The sequence below is a fragment of the Neovison vison genome, chromosome 3 (assembly GCF_020171115.1).
Source record: "Neovison vison isolate M4711 chromosome 3, ASM_NN_V1, whole genome shotgun sequence".
Taxonomy (NCBI): Eukaryota; Metazoa; Chordata; class Mammalia; order Carnivora; family Mustelidae; genus Neogale; species Neogale vison.
The window spans coordinates 8359805-8379601 of NC_058093.1; the positions used below are offsets into that span (position 1 = coordinate 8359805).

Sequence of the window (19797 nt, forward strand, 5' to 3'; positions counted from 1 at the left end):
CTAAAACATGAGCCTTTCATGTTGCTGCTACAGAACTTGAAGGGCCTAAATGGATGAAAGACAAGCAGGCACAAGGTACGCAGATAGCGATCAAAGGCTTCATGAAACAGGGCAGTCGCAAGCAGATGACTAGGAATTAATTTTTTAGGACACATACAAAGCTTAATTTCATATCATGAAACTTAGCTATGAAAGCACCATAAAATGCAACAGAAGAGGGCAGTCTTGCAAGCAGCAAGCAGAGGTGTAACTTGCTAAGTCTCGCTAAGCCACTGTTTTACAGAACTTTTGAGTCTGCGACACTGAATCACCCTCAAGTAGCACAGGTTCTCATCTCGCCTTTCTCTGTGAATGACCCCATACTTGCATCATGTAACAGGAGCAGAGAAAAACTGAATAGACTGATAAATGAGTCAGTAAATAACCCAATCTCTGCTATAAACAAAACAAAACTCCTCTTTGTATCTTCATGCAATGTGGTAAGAATTACGGCAGGTCGCTCTGAGCAGAGGACACATGGTCATGGGAGTGACCGAAACGACGTGTCCCTCGAGATTCAAATTCTGCTTGGGAGAGAACTGGAAGCTTTTTACATTTAGTGCTGGACCTCAACTCCTGCCTTTGCAGGTTGCTTAGAGTGAGACCAAAGAAAAACATGGACTTGACAGAGGAGTAGAGGTTTGATAAATACCACATTTAAACTGAAGAAATTTGGAAGATGCCTACAAATTTGTCTAATCTGCTCACACTTACTTCTTTGTTCCCTGCAGACTATGTCCCCACAGTGGCTAGTGATAAAGTTAGTATCGTGATTCGGAAAGCTGACCAGCAAGCAAGGAGGGAGACCCAGGAGTCTCCACGTTGCCCCGGTAGCCTGCCTTGGTGAGAGAGGAAACCCTCTGTGTGGGGAGGCTGACAAGTGGTAGCTTAAAAGTAAAGAGAGAAAATGAATTCTCTAGACTCACTGAACAAAAAGAAAAATACATACGGTGCTTGAAGCCAAGAGCCCACAAGTAACTCCAAGAGCTTACTGCTGTGAGGGAAACCCCTGTTCCCCAATGGCCTGTGTTCCATGAAGACAGACTTTTTCTGGGAAAACCCTGATTTCCCCTATGCCCTTATTCCTTTCTACAGGATAGAAATAATGACTTGTTGCTAAGTTTGACAGAACTAAGCATGTGTCACACAGCTCCTTCCTCTATCAGGTCTGCCTGCTTACAGAGAATATTAGTTTCTCTCAAACATCAACACTATCAGCATTCAACAGTACCTTAGAGCTAAAGACAATAATACCAAACTCCATGTCAAAAATATATTTAAACTCCATGATTTTAAACAAAAGATCTATGACTACTACATTCCAGTTGTCATCAGACATTGCATCGGTCAACTTGATACCTATCTCAAGGACAGGAATGTTGTGCTAATTGTGGTTTCTGTTATTAATTACTAACAGAAATCCAGTTAATATAATTAAATTAGGATAACTAATATATTACAATATTTAAAACTAAGAATAACTCAAAATATTCAAAAATCAATACATTAAGAATAAAAATGAAAACAGTCAAAATTATTCAACCAATATTTTGTCTTCATAGGGTGGTTTTACTCAAGGCAGAAAAGACAATTACATTATTTTTCCTCCTCATCTTTCTGAGTTTAGGAAGTTTCTTACTTCTATTACCATTCTATTTTTAAAGGTACAAAAACGTACAGGATTGAGGCTCAAGTACCCTTGACATTTTAAGAGGACTGTCTTTACTTGGTTTTTTATAATTACTGTACTCTGGCAATAGTCGTAGTTGAAAAAATGCTGAAAAACCTGGGGGTAATAAAGCTTACCTCTTGTCCTGTTGCAATAGCTGTTTGTACTTCCATCGTCCAGAAGGTCTGAGATACACAGAGTACGGTCTGTCCTGGCCAATCTCTCACCCAGTTAATTCGCAAATCTTGTGTATAGGCGAGCATTGCAGCTCTGATTACCTAATTGGTAAGAAAAATGCAAAGGATCATTTTACAGTTTACTTGAGTGAGCTAAACAATGAACAGCTGACCTCCTAAACAGACTAACTCACACTGTTCAAATTTTTATATCTTAGTCAATTACAAGGACTCAAAGCAGCGGTTAGACAATTTAAATTCAAGTTTATCCAGATACCTGTGACTGAAAAATATATTATGTAGCATTTTATTTTGTTGATACGTGATCAATCTATGTGCACCATATCACATCAAATATTCATTCGACCAGTTGTAGACGCAGATATCTTAGATGCTTTTGGATTGATTAAGCACAAGCAATTTTATTTTGAAATATAAATTTAAGTCATTCCAAATGAGATCTGTCAAATCCATCAAATAGATAATAATTTTCTTTGAACTTCATCAGATCCCCCTTCAGCCATGGGCTCATGAACACACGCACACTGAGGCAAACCACACAATTCCTCTCAAGTTCGTTCCGTGTTTCCAGACCTCGCTTCTTAATCTGTAGTTGGATGCCCGAGGCAATGATGACAAGCTCAGGTGTATAATTCATTTATGGAGAGCTAAATACTAAGAAAGCCAAGAAGTCTTATTTATGCTCTTTGCTACATGTTTTATGTCAAATTCATGTACTTCTCCTCCATATGTTTTCAGTGGACTGACGTATCCACTTTTTCCACCAGGTGTATTAAGAAACATTCTAATCGTTTCTGTGTATCAACCAAAAATAGTAATGTTGCCTGTGAGGTGATACCCACCTTAATGCTTGATTTCAGAGAAAACTGTCAAAATTATATTTTCCTGAGAAATACATAAAGGATGTATGAACCGTTCTGGATTTCTAGTCTAGCAAGATATTTATGGAGCTGAACAGAGATGAAGGGCAGTTTTGCTATGGATAACAAAGAAAATTTCAAAGGCTAGAAGGAGCCACAGAAAGGGCAGGTGAAAATGAACAACGGGGATGGGAGGTGCACAGAGAATGGAAGGTGCTGTTCAGAAATGCCAAGGATGGAGCAAATACACGTCCTGGAATGGAAGTACAATAGATAGATAGGAAGTGTGGAGAGAACAAGAGGAAGGCATTAAAATCTAAATCACAATTTCTACATAGTTGGATGAGGAGAAATATGATTGTGAAAAGTTGTACAATATTGTATGTAAGATATATTTATTTGCGGCATATAAAATATATGTATATATACATATATGAATTTATATATATATATATTGGAAATAACGTACACATGATAATCTAGTAAAATAAAGGGGCAAACATGCCAAGAACATGACTTTTTAAATTAAAGTGACCCCAAATTCACTTAATTTAAGCATGCTTGAAAGAATGCAAATACATACAGTAAAATATAGTAACACACATATCTCTCTTTGTGGTACTTTATGCTGCAGTTGAGTAACATATTTCAGTAACACAAACTTATACATACACATTTAGGGACGATACTTCCGACATAATTCCTTTTTACCCCTCTAAACGCTCTGGAATAGCAACCAAAATAACTTTCCTAAGCGCTTTGACAAAAAAATTTAAAATAATAGTTGTAATAGTATTAGGCCTAAAAAATGAGTTATCACTGTGCACATCAATTAACAAACCATATAACCAAGGCTGCTAGGTCGTGCTCAAAGTGGAATTCATCTACATTGCTTACAGCTACGTGTACGGGAATCTTATTTGTCAACATGTATCAAGGCCTATGAAGTCTCATCTCTTTGACCTAGTGGTCCCACAAATAAGAAGTTATCATAAGAAACAATTCAATCAAAGAAGCCAGCTGTATCCACATGGATATTTAATGCACAATAGGGAGAAATGACTTTATATCTACTTAAAAACTATTATGCAGGCAGATATTAAAACTATACTTAAGAAGAGAAAGAAGCACTTAGACACATGTTATCCACTGAACACTTAGATTCTTTTTTTTTTTAAGAATTTGCTTCTTTTCTTTTATTTATTTGACAGAGATCACAAGTAGGCAGAGAGGTAGAGAGAGAGGAGGAAGCAGGCTCCCCGTGGAGCAGAGAGCCCAATGTGGGGCTCGATCCCAGGACCCTGGGACCATGACCTGAGCTAAAGGCAGAGGCTTTAACCCACTGAGCCACCCAGGTGCCCCTGAACACTTAGATTCTAATGAATTTTTTCAATAATGTGTGAGAGAATCTGAAAAATCAGTGAAAACTGTTGTTAAGATATCATACCATATTTCCTTCTCATTCCTGCTCTCAAGATTCCCAACTCAATCATGATTTTTATTCTTGATGAAGAACTTGAATGCTAAGTCCACATTACAGGGAAAAAATGAATTTAAGTGCTCGACTAATCTATATTTCTTGCCATGACTTGAAATTTTCTACTAATAAAAATAATTATAAATGACTGAGTTGGTGTTTTATGAGACATGGAAAATATGAAGTGACTGTTAAAGAAAGTATTTGTGATTTTCTAACATTTTGGTACATATTTTGTATATATACAGGACTAAAAGATTCACTATAGAAACATACATGCAGGGAGACTGATGTGGAACTATAGAGAGATGCATTCAAGGCAAGACTAAACATAGACTTTATACACCAAGGTGTGTTGGATTAATAATGAAAGAACCAGCATGTGGTTGCAAGAAATGGAACTTATGGCTAACAACTAGTTTTCTGTAGTTTCAATGGTATTTTATCCCACTTTTCAAGTGAATTGCCATGAAATTAATTTCATAGACCATATCTCTGTCTCTAAGCTATCTATTACAATTGAACTGGCAATTCACGACTCAATTTCTGTCTAAAAAAAAAAAAAAACAGTGCATTTATTAGTGATACACTTTTTACATAATCTCTACCAAAATGGGGCTCAAATCCAGGTCCCTGAGAGCCAGAGTCACATGCTTTGCCAACCGAGACGCAGATTCCCCCAATGATACATTAATATTCCACATCTTTACTGGAAATAGTGATAAACACAGGGAAGTACCTTGTGGATGGATTTAATCATGACTCTCTCCAGCTCCACTAACCATTTCTCCACCTGGCCTCTGGCTTTGGCCGTTGAAATGGTCTCTGTGAGCTCCACGACCTCTCCTTCACTACTCTTCATGTGAGTGATGTCTAAAGTTTCTGTAAATTCTACTTTTGCAATTCCTTCAAAACATTTCTTCAAGTGAGGTTGCACCCTGTCGGGGGAAAAATGTTTAAGAGAATTAATCAAATTAAAGCAATTCCTTCTCTGTCGGTGTTCTTTGTGTATCAATCTTCATTCACAACGTATAAATGTGCATTATGTGTTAGGCCCCTACTCGATGCTGTCGGAGATGAAACACTGAGGGGGAGCAAAAGACATGATCCCTGCCTGTATGGATTACACAGTCCAGTAGGAGGTCATCATTAATTGAATAATCACAAAAAGGATCTGCTAAACTATAATTATAATAAGAGCCACAGAGGAGACACCCGTGAGGCTTTGTTTCCAACACAATGAATTAAAAGTTGTTACAAGTAACGTAAGGAGCAAACCCGTCTTAACTAACAGATAACACACTAATTGGAAGAATCTTCAAATGCACAAAACTAACTTTTTCAACTGGGATCTTCAGAGACTACTTACAAATTGTGAACTAGGTTTAGCACTTTACATGCTTCACAGTTTGCTAAATCAACTGCTTTGAAGGTTTTCAACTATAGTCATTGTAATATAGATGGGAAGGGCTAAAGTCCTCATTTTTTGGCATGTTACCAATAACCAGTTGAAGTCAATAGGCAATAAAGAGGCATAAAAATTCAGATGGAAATCTGAGCCTAAATTTATCTTTTTGTCTGGATTACTTATCTCCGACTTGGAAGGCACAAGGCACAAAACTAACAAATTTAATAAATATCTATTCACTTCCTGCTATATACTAAATATACACATTCTTCTAAGGAATTGAGAATCAGCATTGGGGGAAAGAAAGTCAAAAATCTCTGCCATCACAGAGCTTATATTCTGCTAGAAGAAATCAGACAGTAAACGAGTAAGTACATTACAGAGTTCGCCAGATTATAAAAAGTATGCTGAAGGAAAAGAGGGCAGAGGAGATAGTCCAGGAAAGGTGGCTAGAGAAGGCTGGAATGGTTGCCATTTTAAATACAGTGTCAGGGGAAGTCTTTCTGAGGGGCAGACATTTGAGCATGTTTCCACAAAAATCTAGAGGAGGTAAAAGAATTCATGGATATTTAGATGAAGAGTATCTTACGCAAAGAGGACAGTAGGCCAAGAGAGGAGACTGCCTCCTCTCTTACAGTGGAATTGGAAGGGCTGTAACAGAATGAGCAAGAAAATGAGGGGGGGACACACAGGAAGGATAATGCGAGACCACCTGTGTGGGTCACTACAAGCCACTAGAAGAGTGAAGTGTTCTGAAAAACCTGTAAGAGAAAATAAAGTATGAAATCCTCCCCAACATGTCTCACATGTGGAAAAATATCCCTCAATGATATTATGTTTGTAATAATTACACTGGTTACTGATAACATTTAGAACATTCTTGAACATAATTATATACATTTACATTTTACCTTATTTTAAAAATTAATTCAAACAGATAAACACATAGCCATGTGTTTATATATTACATTTATATATATTACACATGGCCATGTGGCCATGTGTAATATATGAGTTACTTACCTAGTGGGATCTTTAGTCTCAGAAAGTATCTCAAGAAGTTCATCATTAGACAAGAAAAAGAATCTGGGGAAGAAGAGACGTTTCTTTTCCAAATATTCATTAAGTCCTTTAAGAATGAGTTCCAAAAGTTCATTTGATTTTTTCAGCCTTTCCAGCATTCTCTCAATAGTTACAACTTGTAGAACATGTTTGTCCTAAAAATTAAAAATACCCAACTCAAAAATATTAGGTACCAGCTTTATTTGTATTCATATTACACAACTAGGAGATTACATGTTTTTAATTGAACAAAGGTTAACCGAAATTTAAAGCAAATATTTTTTAAAAGTAGTCCTGCATAGTCTAGGTCTAACTAGACTCTTAAATTAATAAGAGTCATGTTGACTTGAACCATAACAATAATGCTCAAGTTTCTCATTCTAAGTTGGAAAGAGTGAGAAGCAGAAAATGAGTATGAAAGAGAAGAGAGAAGACAAGAGGGGAAGGAAGGGGAGGGGGTGCAGGGAGGAAGTGAGAAGGAGGGTGAGCAGGAGGGCAAGCATCCCCCAACAGGCCTGGGGCAAGAACAGCGAACTCACAGGAAGGATGATGGGAGAAACAACAGTATGACTTGTGTTGGCCTTTTACTCTTGGACAAAAAGCATTTAAAAAATGATAAATCATCATCATTTCAGATGTTATTATCAGTAATAAAATAATACAAACCCTGTTTTATAACTGTAGATAAAACTGTACGCGTTTGGGGGTGAAGAAAGGAGTTTCTGATAAAAATCTTACACTACGGTGAAATGTATTTGGCACGACACGGTAATACTCCCTGCTGAAGCACTCAAGTTCCAGGTGTCGTCTTCCTGAACTCTCCAGAAGCCAAGATGGCTCTGCTGTGAAGGCCTGGATCTCTGAACACTTTGTCACAGAAAAGTACACTGTGAGCGGTTTGGTTCAACATTATTCAAACATGGTCAGGTTTTTAAAAGAGTTTCTTTTATGCCGTGGGACACAAGGTGAGACTTCTAACCAAGAGGTGGTCTTAAGAATTGATATTTTTCAAAAGTAAATAGTTTCTTGATTTATAAAACATGCATATAAATAACCACTGGGTTTATGAAAATCTTCAGAAACAGATTTTTAAAAATATAATCTAGATATCATTGAAATAAAATTCTTTTTACTTCTTTTGATGTCATCTAGGTCTAGTCTTGGTCTTTTAACTCCAAGCTCAGTGATCACCACTGACACCAACGACAAATAAGAAAAGTTCTTTCATAAGTAAGCATCAATATGTTAGGAAAAGGTGCTAAAACACATTGGAAATACTGATCACCAGGCCAAATAATAGTGAGAAGATACTAGTATATTTATTAATATATGTAACAGGGCATTGTAGAAAATTTCTAGATATTAAGAGAATGTTGTTAAAAAATTAAACATGGAATTTCAAGATTAACTAATTTAGCTTACTTGTGGCACTCAGTCATGACTAAGAGATCAAAAATGTCTGCTGTAAATTGTTCTATACAGATATTTTATACTTCTGCATGACTCTCTAAAATGTTTTTGTTAATGTACTTGGAGTGTGGCTAAAAAGGGAAGACACATTTTCCTGCTTGTTTTGAATTTTGTTTTTTATTTTATTTTTTAAAAGATTTTATTTATTTGACAGAGATCACAAGTAGGCAGAGAGGCAGGCAGAGAGAGAGGAGGAAGCAGGCCCCCTGCTGAGTAGACCTGAGCTGAACGCAGAGGCTTTAACCCACTGAGCCACCCAGGTGCCCCTTGTTTTGAATTTTAACAGTGTAACTTGGAAACACAGCAATTTAACCAAATAATATAATTATCATAAATACCTGTTTTCTCAATAAAACAGGTTCCTATGAAATATATAACAGATCATTCTATTCTCTGTAAAGAGACAATTTTAAAACGACATTTTCTTTCCTAACAGTTTTATGTTTAAATAGCATTTTTTAAAAAACGCATGTAAAAAGAAGCATGACAAAGACTCAGATCATAATTTAAGTGTGCAATTCATCCAGTCAAGAAAGCACAGAGGAGTACTCTGGTACTCCTAAAAACGAAAACCAAAATGATGTTCTCAGAGTGCCACCTTCTGGTAACATGTGCCTTTCCTTGTTGGAAACAAAACAAAACAAACAAAAAACTGAACAGTTGCTAGTAAATGTGAAAAACTCCTCTCACAAATTAATAACATTTGTTTCATTCTCAGCCAAAGAACTGATGGCAGTATTGCTATCTTGGATCTTAGGTTTGAAAGCTAAAGAAAAATTCCGCTATTTAAAACAACAGGTCATATTTCTTTCCCCAAATCTTACAATTACAGAAGAAATGCCTCTGGAAGCACTTAACGTTTGAGTAAAAAAATTTTATTGGATTCCTGAGGTCAAACCTACTTCGATGAGCTCAATGAGAAAAAACCGTGGGAGCTCTGCATGAACAATGGCAATAATCTATGTACCTTTGTGTGCGGACTTCAAAAACAAAGAATCATCTCATGACTGGAAACTAAAGAACCTTCACTTCCTTCCTGCGAGAAGGGGACCATAACAAAGGTTGCATCAGCTAAAGGAAAGCACAGACCTGGTTCCTACCTCCCAAGGCTACTTATCACCTGTGTGACCTTGGGTGACTCACCTAACCAGAATCTGTTTTCTTATCTCTAAAATGGGAATAAGAGCGCTCTTCCAAAGCTGTTACAAGGACCAAACTACAGAAAATATTGGAAGCCCCTAATATGGCATGAGCATAGGAAGCACATTTTCTCTTCCATCACTGTCTATTGAAGAGACAGACAGACAGACAGATGCTACTGGGGGTGGGGCGGGTGGGTGGATGGAAGGAAGGAGGAGTTAACTCCGCTCCCGCAGTTTCACGGAGTTAAAATGAACCGTTTATAATCTGCCACTCTTCAGGAAAGCTATTCATCATTGTAAAATGAAACTGGCTTTAAGTCCCTTTAAGTTGTGCCAAAAATCTAGCTCCGCAGTAGGCATTTGCTGACACGCGAGCAAACGCGGATGAGGCGAGCCTGTAGACACACAGGGCAACTCAAGGGAAGTAGAGGCCTCCGTGGGGCACCAGCATGGAGCTTCCTAGCTGTGTTCTCAGGACATAACAGTAAGACGTCCTAATAGGAAGCTACTAGAAATTTGAAACTTTGTATGACTCTCTTGACCCTTTCATTACTCTCTGTCTCCTGGAGGGGAAGAAAAAGAATGATTGTCATATATACTTTTGCTGTTGTTAAAGGAATAATTTTACAAGCCGTACGGGCTTGTACGGGTCTTCTTCTGCTTCACAAGTATCACTAGTCTCAACAGCTCAAGGGACAACCCACTGGGTGATTCATATCCTTATAAGATACTCATTAAACCATTTAAATACTAGGAGACAAAATGTGGATTCACGTCGTTTATACGACCCAGAATTTAAAACTCTACTCATTTCTCCCAGCTAAAAGTTTGGACCTTGGGGTACAATGTCTTGCGTATCTTTCAGGTTTCTTCCAAGGCTTCTGGCAAGGGAGGCTCAGTGATATGGGGCCAGACTACTTAGGGTCAATCCAAGCAACCCCAATGTCCTCATTTCCAGTTCTCATCATCCTACTCTTTCTCGGTAAGTAATCTACCTTTTACATAATAGATCTGGCAAGCCTACAAATTAAATTACATTGTAATTTGCCAACCCACTGAATCAAACTCTATCACTCATTTTTGATTACATCAAACTTGTAGCTGGGCAAAATAAGAGGCTCCTTGAGGGCAGTCACCGTAGCTCCTTCGTCTTCTGACTATGCCTTGAGTAGAGCTTCAAATTCTGAATTAAGCCAAATCATTCTTTAATTTCTCCAGTGCTTTGAAAAGAATTCAGTCCATCTCATATCTTTTTTATCTCAAATTCCTACCATACTGACTGATTCCAGCAGCCACCTGGTCCACCAGAGCATTACCTATAAGACAGACTTCATTCCCGGAGACCAAGAGCATAATTCAAGTGATTTCTGTACTGCATGCCAGGTAGTTCCAGGGTTCCATCTTCAAATGGTAACTACATTCTCACCATTCTCAACTAGGCCATATAAACCATGTAGGCCATATAAGCTAGGCCATATAAACAATCCTAGTTCCATCTTTGAGGTGTTCAAACATTTAATGCAAAATAGAATCCTTCTAGGTACATTAAGCAAAAAAAAAGACACTTAACATAGGGAAATAAATGATTACAAAATCATTAGAAGGTCTGAGGGAGCATGCTCCGAGCTCTGCCCCTGCCCCAATCAGGACAAAAGGATACCAGCACTGGCACTACCGCATTTGAGGACCCCCTATGGTGGCTGTGAATCCAGGGCTTAGAAAGCCACCATCAGCACTGCCTCTGAACACCTATAAAACTGATGACCAGACACTGAATTCTTGCTGGAAAAGAAGAAAAAAAAAAGAAGTCATGTGCTCATGATCTTGCCTGACAGCAGAAATAGCTAAAATGTCAACAAGATGTCTACTGTTTCACATATGCTTTCCAAATCCCAAGGGAGTGTTTATAGCTGTCTACATCTTATTCACTGCCCCAAACTAGATGCCAGAGAGTCTGAGGGAGGTGGTTTTTAGCCGTCCAGCTCACAAGAAAGGAGGGAGATGGTGTGGTGCGAAGTGATCGTATCTACTACAGCAAAGAGAAAGGAAGAAAACCAGAATTGACTCCTAAGTTTTTCGCCTGAGCAACCAGGGGAACAGTATGTATATGCACTAAGAGGAAGAGTTTTGCGGAGAAGCTCAAGAGTGCCTTCTTCGGCCCGTATGGACGACAAATAAAGACTTGTAAAGGTCAAAAGTCAAGCTTGGGAGTGAGCACAGTATACGTGAAGAAAGATTATCCACTTCGTTCACCTCCAAATGGGAGGCAGTTAACTGGTTTCCATTCCTGACTCCAAGAGAATCTCTTGAAATGTTTTCAAGTGTCTGCAAAGAGAGGAAGCAACATCTACCTCAACTGAAAGTCTGCTCCAGTGCGACCCGAGCAGGAAAAGAACCGCGGGAGAAGATGTTGTGGTAGAACGACCAGGTGAAGGAGAGGCACAGACCATGTGCTCACGGCTACCACGAGGTACAGAAGGCAGATCCCACCTTTCTGCAAGCCCCAGATGAATTTAAGGGCAACAGACTTTGAAATACACACTCACGGAACACCTGGGGCGGTAGCCACCACTGGCAAGTCAGGTTGAAGGTGCAGCCAAATCGCTCAGAGGATGCTCAAGCCTGGGAGAGATTCTCAAGATAGAATCTGTTACCAGACGGAGCTCGTCGGGAGCTTCACCCATCCATACCGAGTCAATCAGCGAACGCCGCATGTCCACAACATATCAAAAAGCTAGATCAGTTGGGGTAACCAAAAGTAAAGGTACGATGAGTGCCTGGACCACACTGACAGGAGGCTGGCCATCTTCTGACCACCACAAAAAGGGCAGTGGATTTGGCTGGGTCAGTTACATCAGTAAATGCTCTCTTTCTTGCCCTCTTTCTCCCCCCTTTCCGATCTCTCTCCCCGCTTTACCTCCTTCCCTTTGTCCCAGCACCGTGCAATAAGCCCAGGAAGGAGAGAAGTAGTGTGGAAGGGCAATCCCCCACATCTCTCCAACGTACTGGAACCTCAGCTTTACCTACCCTGCGCAAAGGAGATTGAGCTCTGGGTAGAAGGTGAAACTGAGGTTTTGCAGCAGGTATAGCTAACGCTTCATAGGCAAAACTATCATAATAGTGATTGAAAAATTCTGGAATTAGATTGAGAGGTCAATAATGGAGCCTCTCCTAGTGAGACAGGATCTTTGGCAGCAGGCTTCAAGACATGAAATTATCTTCCACATTCTTTATTTAACCTCCAAGTCTTTTCTCTTGCCTAGCTCTAAAAGAACATTTCTTAGGAATCCTTCACATGGAAAGTGATGGCTTTTTGTATCAAACACTTAATCCAATGATGTCTCTACTACACAGGTCATCTCATTAGCCTTTCTGAGAAAATATGGACTAAGATTTATTTTCAAAGCTTTGGAGAGTATGGACAAAATCTTTCCTGAATACTAATATATGGAGAAAAAGAAAATGTAAAGACAGTTCAGGAAGACAATCAGGCATTACAGCATGAGTAAAGAAGTGTCACCCAAAGGAAACTGCTTATTTCGCAATAAGAGTAAGCAGTATTTGTTTTTGTTTTGTCTGTTTTTCTTTTAATATACAGAGTTTTATTAGTTTCAGGTGTACTTGTTTGTTTTTTGAGGTTTATTTATTTTAGAGAGGGGACAAAGGGGCAGAGGGAGAGGGAGAGAGAATCTTTACAGAGACTACGCAATGATCATGGAACCCAAAGTGGGGCTCAATCCCATAACCCTGAAATCATGACCTGAGGTGAAACCAAGAGTCAAACATTTAGACTCTCTAAATGCACTATGCCCCCCAGGTGCCCGTGTTTGTTTTTTAATTCAGCAGTTTGACAGAATTGAAGATCTGCTTCCTTAATATACTAGTTCAGCATAGCTGCCCTTTTTCTAGGTACTAAAATAACTATAAAATTTCCTTAGCAAAATGGGGTTTTGAAAAGTATTTTGATCAAATACCCCAAAAAAGAATGTATTTTTTTTGTTGTTGTTTTAAAAATTTTCTTAACTAGGAAAATACAAGCATCTACTGTTTGCTTTTTTGGACAACCAAAAAAATTCTACTCGATCCTTTTTCCAGTGAAAATGTGTATGTGCTATTAGGGTTGTGCCCTTTTGTAAGGAAATGACATATGAAAGGCTAAATTTTTAAAATAAATTAAAGATGATTAAATGTATTACAAAGTGACTCACCAACAGGTCCTTTAAATATAACATTCCAGTGTGATTAATTTTATAAAAATTTGGTTTATACAGAGTTGTGTTTCAAGTATTACTATATAAAATAAAGTAAACTTATTAAATCCATGTCTATCTTTTATTTTTCCTAGCAAATCACATAGCTGATGTTGATATAGTATTATCCATATTTAGGGTTATAGTCACAACTTGCAAAGTTTAAATAATAAAAATATGTGTATTTCTATTTTTAAGGTAGGAAAATATTAAGATAATACTCATCCTACCTTCCAATATTATATTTGATCAAAGACCAATGGAGAAATTTACATTCATTTAATGAATATAATTTAGTAACTAATATTTCTTCTATTTTAATGTTAACTTCCTAGTAACATACAAAACCATGCTTTACAGGCAATAAATGTCTTTTGAATTCAACAAAAAAAAAGGTGTCTTTTTCAGGTTTCTAGTTTGGGAAACAAATTCCATCCTTGAATTGTCAGTTCAGTATTTGTGTTTTGATTGATTGCGTTTTGTTTGTGTTTACTGGTCTCTTTACATTTATCTTTACAACTCTTTTTTTTTAAGATACCTAAAGAGAAACTTATTGATGCAGTGACGTGCTGGCATGTCTCCACGATAGTGCAGTTTCAGTGGTGGTTCCGCTCGTAACAAGGGGGCCATAGACTAGAGAGGACATCAAGTGCTGTGGACCGGTGTCTTCTTGCCAGCGCATCCTGGAGGAACCACTAGTAGAACCACAGGTCATTAAATAATGCAAATTACTTTGAACCTCAAGAAGCAGTCAGGACAAAATATCTACTCAGTTTATATTTCTTCCTCTTAGGATTCTAAAATAATATCTGAAAGAGGAACGTATGTGGGGGGAAAGAAAATGACTTATTTGGATTATTTCAAAAACAAAAATCTTGTCACTTCAACCAAATAATTACATTCTCAGAGATTTTCACCTACTTGCATAACACTTTTCATTATATCTCTCCACGTTTTATCCACCGTTGTAAATCGTCTTCCTTCCTCAGGCATTTGAGACATAATGTCTGGAGAACTGAAAATGGGCTCCAAATACAGCCATGTGGCTTGGACCTTGAGCCATTCATCCAGAATTTCCTGAAGGAGCAGGAGCTTGCTCTCCCATTCTCTGAGAAGCAAAACACAGTGGTTCAACAGAAAATCAAGCAACGTTTCAGATGACAAAACTCAAAATGATCCCTGGAATGGTCAGTCCCGTATGCGGCCCCTGGAATGGTCGGCCCCGTATGCGGTCCCTGGAATGGTCAGCCCCGTATGCGGCACTGCCGTTCCTGCTCCAGTCCTCTACCTGCTTTTGACAATAAATCGTTAAATTGGTTCTACAAGGTCTGTTTAGCACCCACATTTATGTCTATATGGATACACATGTTCAGATATACCTATCTACAAATGGGCTGGATTCTGTATATGCCACAGCAATGAACCTTTCTGCAAATCAATTCCATGGCTAGGGGGTACAAACTGAGAAGTGAGATTCTGGAGACAGTAATGCTGTTCTTAGTGAAGGACACTCTGAACTTCGTAGGAAAAATAGTTACATCCAAGATTAATTTCCTTTAACGTTCTTCTTCTTTTTTAAAATTTGGGCCTATAAAGGCTTTATTTCCAGAACACAATATTTCAATTCAGAAGATCTAAGTGGCATTTGAAGAAAAATCTGCATAATCTAAAATATAATGCTGTGTCATTCATGAGAAGGAAGCATTTTTAATCTACAATAGTGATCAGTTCATTTCTAAATATGGAGAACAAAAATAGCGACCAGGTGTCCTCAAGAAGAAATATTATAATTACACTCTAAACTTATTTTTTTTAAAACTTACTAGACTTATCAGCACAAGTCTAAGGTCTCTGTACGTATTTGCTCCCTCCTCACCATAATCCATAAGGCCTAGTGTATCTGTGTACCAGTGGGGAGAAAAGGCATATAGAGAGAAATACCCGGTTGAGGTCCACCCACTAATAAATGATAGAGCCAGATTTGAACCCAGATCGCTGCAGCCACTATGCTCCAAGAGACTACGTAGCCATTCAGAAGGATGATCGGTCAGTGGCAACAGACCTTACAGATGGGATAGCTTTATGTGGAGTTTAATACATTACGCACCATTTATAATTAGTGACCTGCAATTTTAGACTGTTAAAACCAAGCCCTGTAAATGGAAGTCCTAAAAGTCACCAGGCATTTTCACTCTTCTAAAATGACTTCAGCATTTATCAGTGAATTTAACATCTTTTCACAAGAGGAAACAAATGCCTCTGACTCCCGCCGTTCTTCCCTCTTTCTCCGTCTAATCCCTGACTGACATGGAAGATTTCCCACTAGCCAATGATCTCATGGATAGCCCATAAAAGTAGCGTCTGGTTAGACCACTTTCAAAGTGGTTAAAAAATTTACTCTCGATGAGCACATTCGAGTAAGCAAGGCAGGAGGCACAGCAGCCTGAGGGACGAGGCCAAAGGCAGAGCACACCCAGGGTTAGGATAACACAACAGTGAACAGAGGCGGACACTGCCGAGCGGTTGGCTTTCCCTTGTCATACAAATTCCCATTGAAGATGGTAGTTGGATTTGGACTTTTTTAAGGCAAATATAAACTGCTTCATAGGAATCACAAAAATTGAAAGAAACAGACAGGATAAAGATTTAATTGAAACATCTGTGTCCGATGCCTGAAACCCCAGGCTGTTGTCACAGCATTCATACTTCTGCACTTACCGCAGAAGTGAAAATTACAATAAGCGTTCAAGAATAATCTACAATAACCTAATTAGTGTATTTGGAAAATGACATTATCTTCAGTGTCATGGTTTAGATGTCCTATGAACTATGTGTAGAGATGTGAAATTATTTTTGAGCTCAATGTATAAGATCAGACTGGACACAATAAAAGTGAATATCCAGAGGCCTATTGTCCACTACCTTGGTAATAGCAAAGGAGTAAGTACTATTCTAAATGCAAAAAAGGTTATCATTCCTTCCAATCAACTATTTAAAATATTAAGTATGAAAAAAAAATATTAAGTATGAAGGGCAGAATCAATTTGCAAAAAGAACTGTATATTACCGATAAGTGACGATTATGGTAACCCAACCTAAACATTGTCATGTAAATATTACTTTACCTTATTTGTTTTTCATAAGGCTTAATGAAAGGAGAGCCTCGCATAGTTTGTGTTTTAATAATGTGGTCGTCCAGCAACATCTGGATTTCATCAACCGATGACAAAATAAATGTCCCGCTTTCTCTATAAGGAAGAATCACAAATTCCATTGTGTCCCACTCGTTAGTCATCTTGTCCATGGCCTTTTCAAGAGAATACTCTTTGCTAGCTGCTTCACTAATCCCTTCAAACCTATCCAGATACGGTTCCAAATCCATGTCTAAAAAAGTGAAGACAGTGGAGTCGTCTGCCGGCTGCAGTGGGAAGCCAACAATGCTGGACATGGCCTCCCAGTGCCGGGGGCGCAAGCCAGGATTACAGATCACTTGAATCAGAGGAATGTGCTGCTTGAAATCTTCTACCTTTGCTCTTACTTTTTTTGTCATTGCCAATGCATTTGGAGAATCATGGAAGGTTTTTTCCAGCTTATACAGTCCTCTCCAGTAATTTCCAACATCTATTTCTACTTGGTCGGGATTCACCTTATGATACGGTCCTTCAGTCCATCCTCGGTATTTGTTGCTAAATTCCACAGCAGTTTCATAGAGACGGAGGTAAGGGTTCAGCCCATCTTGGATTTTTTTACGTTGAGGGTATATTGACGGTAGCCAACCAAATGCCTCTTCTTCAGCATTAAATTGCTCAATCTGGAATGACAGGTATAAGGTATGTTATTCTAGAAGTGAATGATACTCAAAATTAATTTTTTGAAAATATTTTTATCAGAAGTGGCCCCAAGCTCTCAATAAGCCCCAAAGTAAAACTGAAATTAGGCCATAATCGAGAATTACTGAGAAGTAATCTATCCTATTTCTTTTTTATAACATTTTCCAGAGAATAGTATCTGGTCAAGTTAGTTAAAATAGTAATGATGTATATTTAAAGAAGTCTCTATCCATCCAGATATATTGAAGTTATACCATGATTTATTAATTGACTAGAACTTAAGTACTTTTAATACACACAGCATTGTATCAGGTACTGTGGAAAACAGAGGGAAAAAGTAGTATATTGCAAAATGCCAACACTAAGGAAGTGGTATATATCAGGAAATAGACATGCATATGTAGAAAGTGAAATTACAATGGTTCGACAATAATATGAGGCCATAGAAGAGATGTCTTAGAGTAGTATCTCTTTAATATACATGAATAGTATATACTAAAAATGCTGTCACTCCGAGGCAGGAGATCATGGTGAATAGATGCTTATGTAGAGAAGATACAACCAGAGCTGGTCTTGAAGACATGTGTGGGATAAGAAGAAGCAAAGAAGGGGCGCCTGGGGGGCTCAGTGGGTTAAAGCCTCTGCCTTCCACTCAGGCCATGATCTCAGGGTCCTGGGATGGAGCCCTGCGTCAGGTTCGCTGCTCAGTGGGCCTCAACTTCTCCCTCTCTCTCTGCTCTCCTCCCCCATTGTCCCGCCCTCACTCATGCTCACTCTCTCTCCAATAAATACAATCTTAAAAAAAAAGAGGCAAAGAAAGCATTAATTTCCTCTTTGTTTAGTAGTGAAGTTTGTGAAACTGTGGATGGTTTAAAGGAGAAATCTATAGATTTGAAAAGTGTGAATTAGGTATATAAACTATGCAGGCTACCCAAAATTTCAGTGGCCACAGAATTCTAAAATCTACAGCTTCTGTTTTCTCTACATGTGTTCAGTCTTCTGTGACTATTATAAACTATTTAGTTATCTGAACTAATAAGATACCAAAATCCTTCAATATAAGAAAAATGGGAAAGCATCATAATATGGTCTGTTTTCATATTTCCCCTTTTTATTAAAAAATGCAGTTAAAAACCTCAAACATCTCCTTCGGCAAAGGGTATGGCTTTTCCACCTCCAGCTTCTTCTAATGAGAAAGCCGAGTTCTGACATAGCAATATCAGGGGAAAAGTGGCTCAACGGGAGAAGATAATGGGCATAATTTCAAAACGCAGTCACCAAATCTATACCACCTTCTATGAAGATGGGCACACTATAATGAGGAAGCAGGTGCTAGCACATGATATAAATGATTAAATGATGCAAAATAAAAAATAAGCAGTTGGAAATATCACTCTATCTTTCAAATAAAAGGCAAAGGCCACCGAGATAACTACCAAAAGAAAGCAGCAAGGCTGCTTCTCCTCGAAGCATGTCTAGAAGATCTATTTTTACCATTTATTATTTCCAAAAATGTTTAATTCGAGTTAACGTACCAAGTTATATTAGTTATAGGTGTAGAGCATAATGATATTTGCACCATTTATATTATTCACTCAAAGTACTTGAACTTTCATTTGAATCTATTTTTAAAAGGTGAATGTACAATACAAACGCAAAGCTCTTTCTTTTGAACTAATTCATCCTCTTAAAAATGTTGGAATTATACCTTGTCTGCTGCTAAGTCCAACTTTCCATTCAGTGTTTGAGCCTTTTTCAGGTATCGCTGTACATCCTGAAGGTCTCCAAAGGAGTAAAATTCTTCTGCCTGTTTAGCATAACTCTCCAATTCCTCCACAAACCGTTCACACCGTAACTAGTACAAACAATATTTGTTGTTAGGATTTTTTAAAGGTAAAACCCCTAGGCATTGCAAGAAAGTTCAAGTATTTGTAATGATTATCAGAATTTATTCTCTTTTGTCACAGGCAAAAAGAGAGGAATCATCTTGAAGAGAACAAGGATCTAAAACATGCAGCATTTTTAAGAGTCAGGATTTAAAAGTAATGAATTAAGCTTCCTATAATTCAGGAATTAAAGTTAACTTTGTTTTATCAATCTAAGATATTCTAACCAGTAAAATAAGAATGGATTAAACAACGGTATTATTCTTTAATATGCTAAAGAATGTGTGCTGACAAATGATTTATAAGAATTTTTTAAAATTTATAATAATCAAGTATGAGGCTAAAAGAAAGCTCCAGTTTTTTAAGGGCTATAACAAGATCTGTGGCATTTTTACAAACAACTGGAAAAAAACCCAGATTTTCTTTAATCGTGTTCTGATATTCAGTATCTTTTCAATTTTTGGTTGCTAAAACAAAATACTCCAAGGTTATTTTTCTTGTCCTATG

At 37.9% G+C, this 19797-nt stretch overlaps 1 protein-coding gene across 1 annotated transcript in view; it reads right to left on the bottom strand.

Annotated features, from left to right (window-relative positions):
- DNAH7 (dynein axonemal heavy chain 7) overlaps nucleotides 1–19797 on the bottom strand; it is a 251111-nt gene that overhangs the window by 165399 nt on the left and 65915 nt on the right. The window contains exons 17-22 of the mRNA XM_044241200.1: nucleotides 19113–19259; nucleotides 16700–17385; nucleotides 14496–14682; nucleotides 6674–6867; nucleotides 4982–5180; nucleotides 1846–1986 (exon numbers count right to left, since the gene is read on the bottom strand). Of these exons, the coding sequence (XP_044097135.1) occupies nucleotides 1846–1986; nucleotides 4982–5180; nucleotides 6674–6867; nucleotides 14496–14682; nucleotides 16700–17385; nucleotides 19113–19259 (1554 nt within the window). The remainder of the gene's footprint in view (nucleotides 1–1845; nucleotides 1987–4981; nucleotides 5181–6673; nucleotides 6868–14495; nucleotides 14683–16699; nucleotides 17386–19112; nucleotides 19260–19797) is intronic.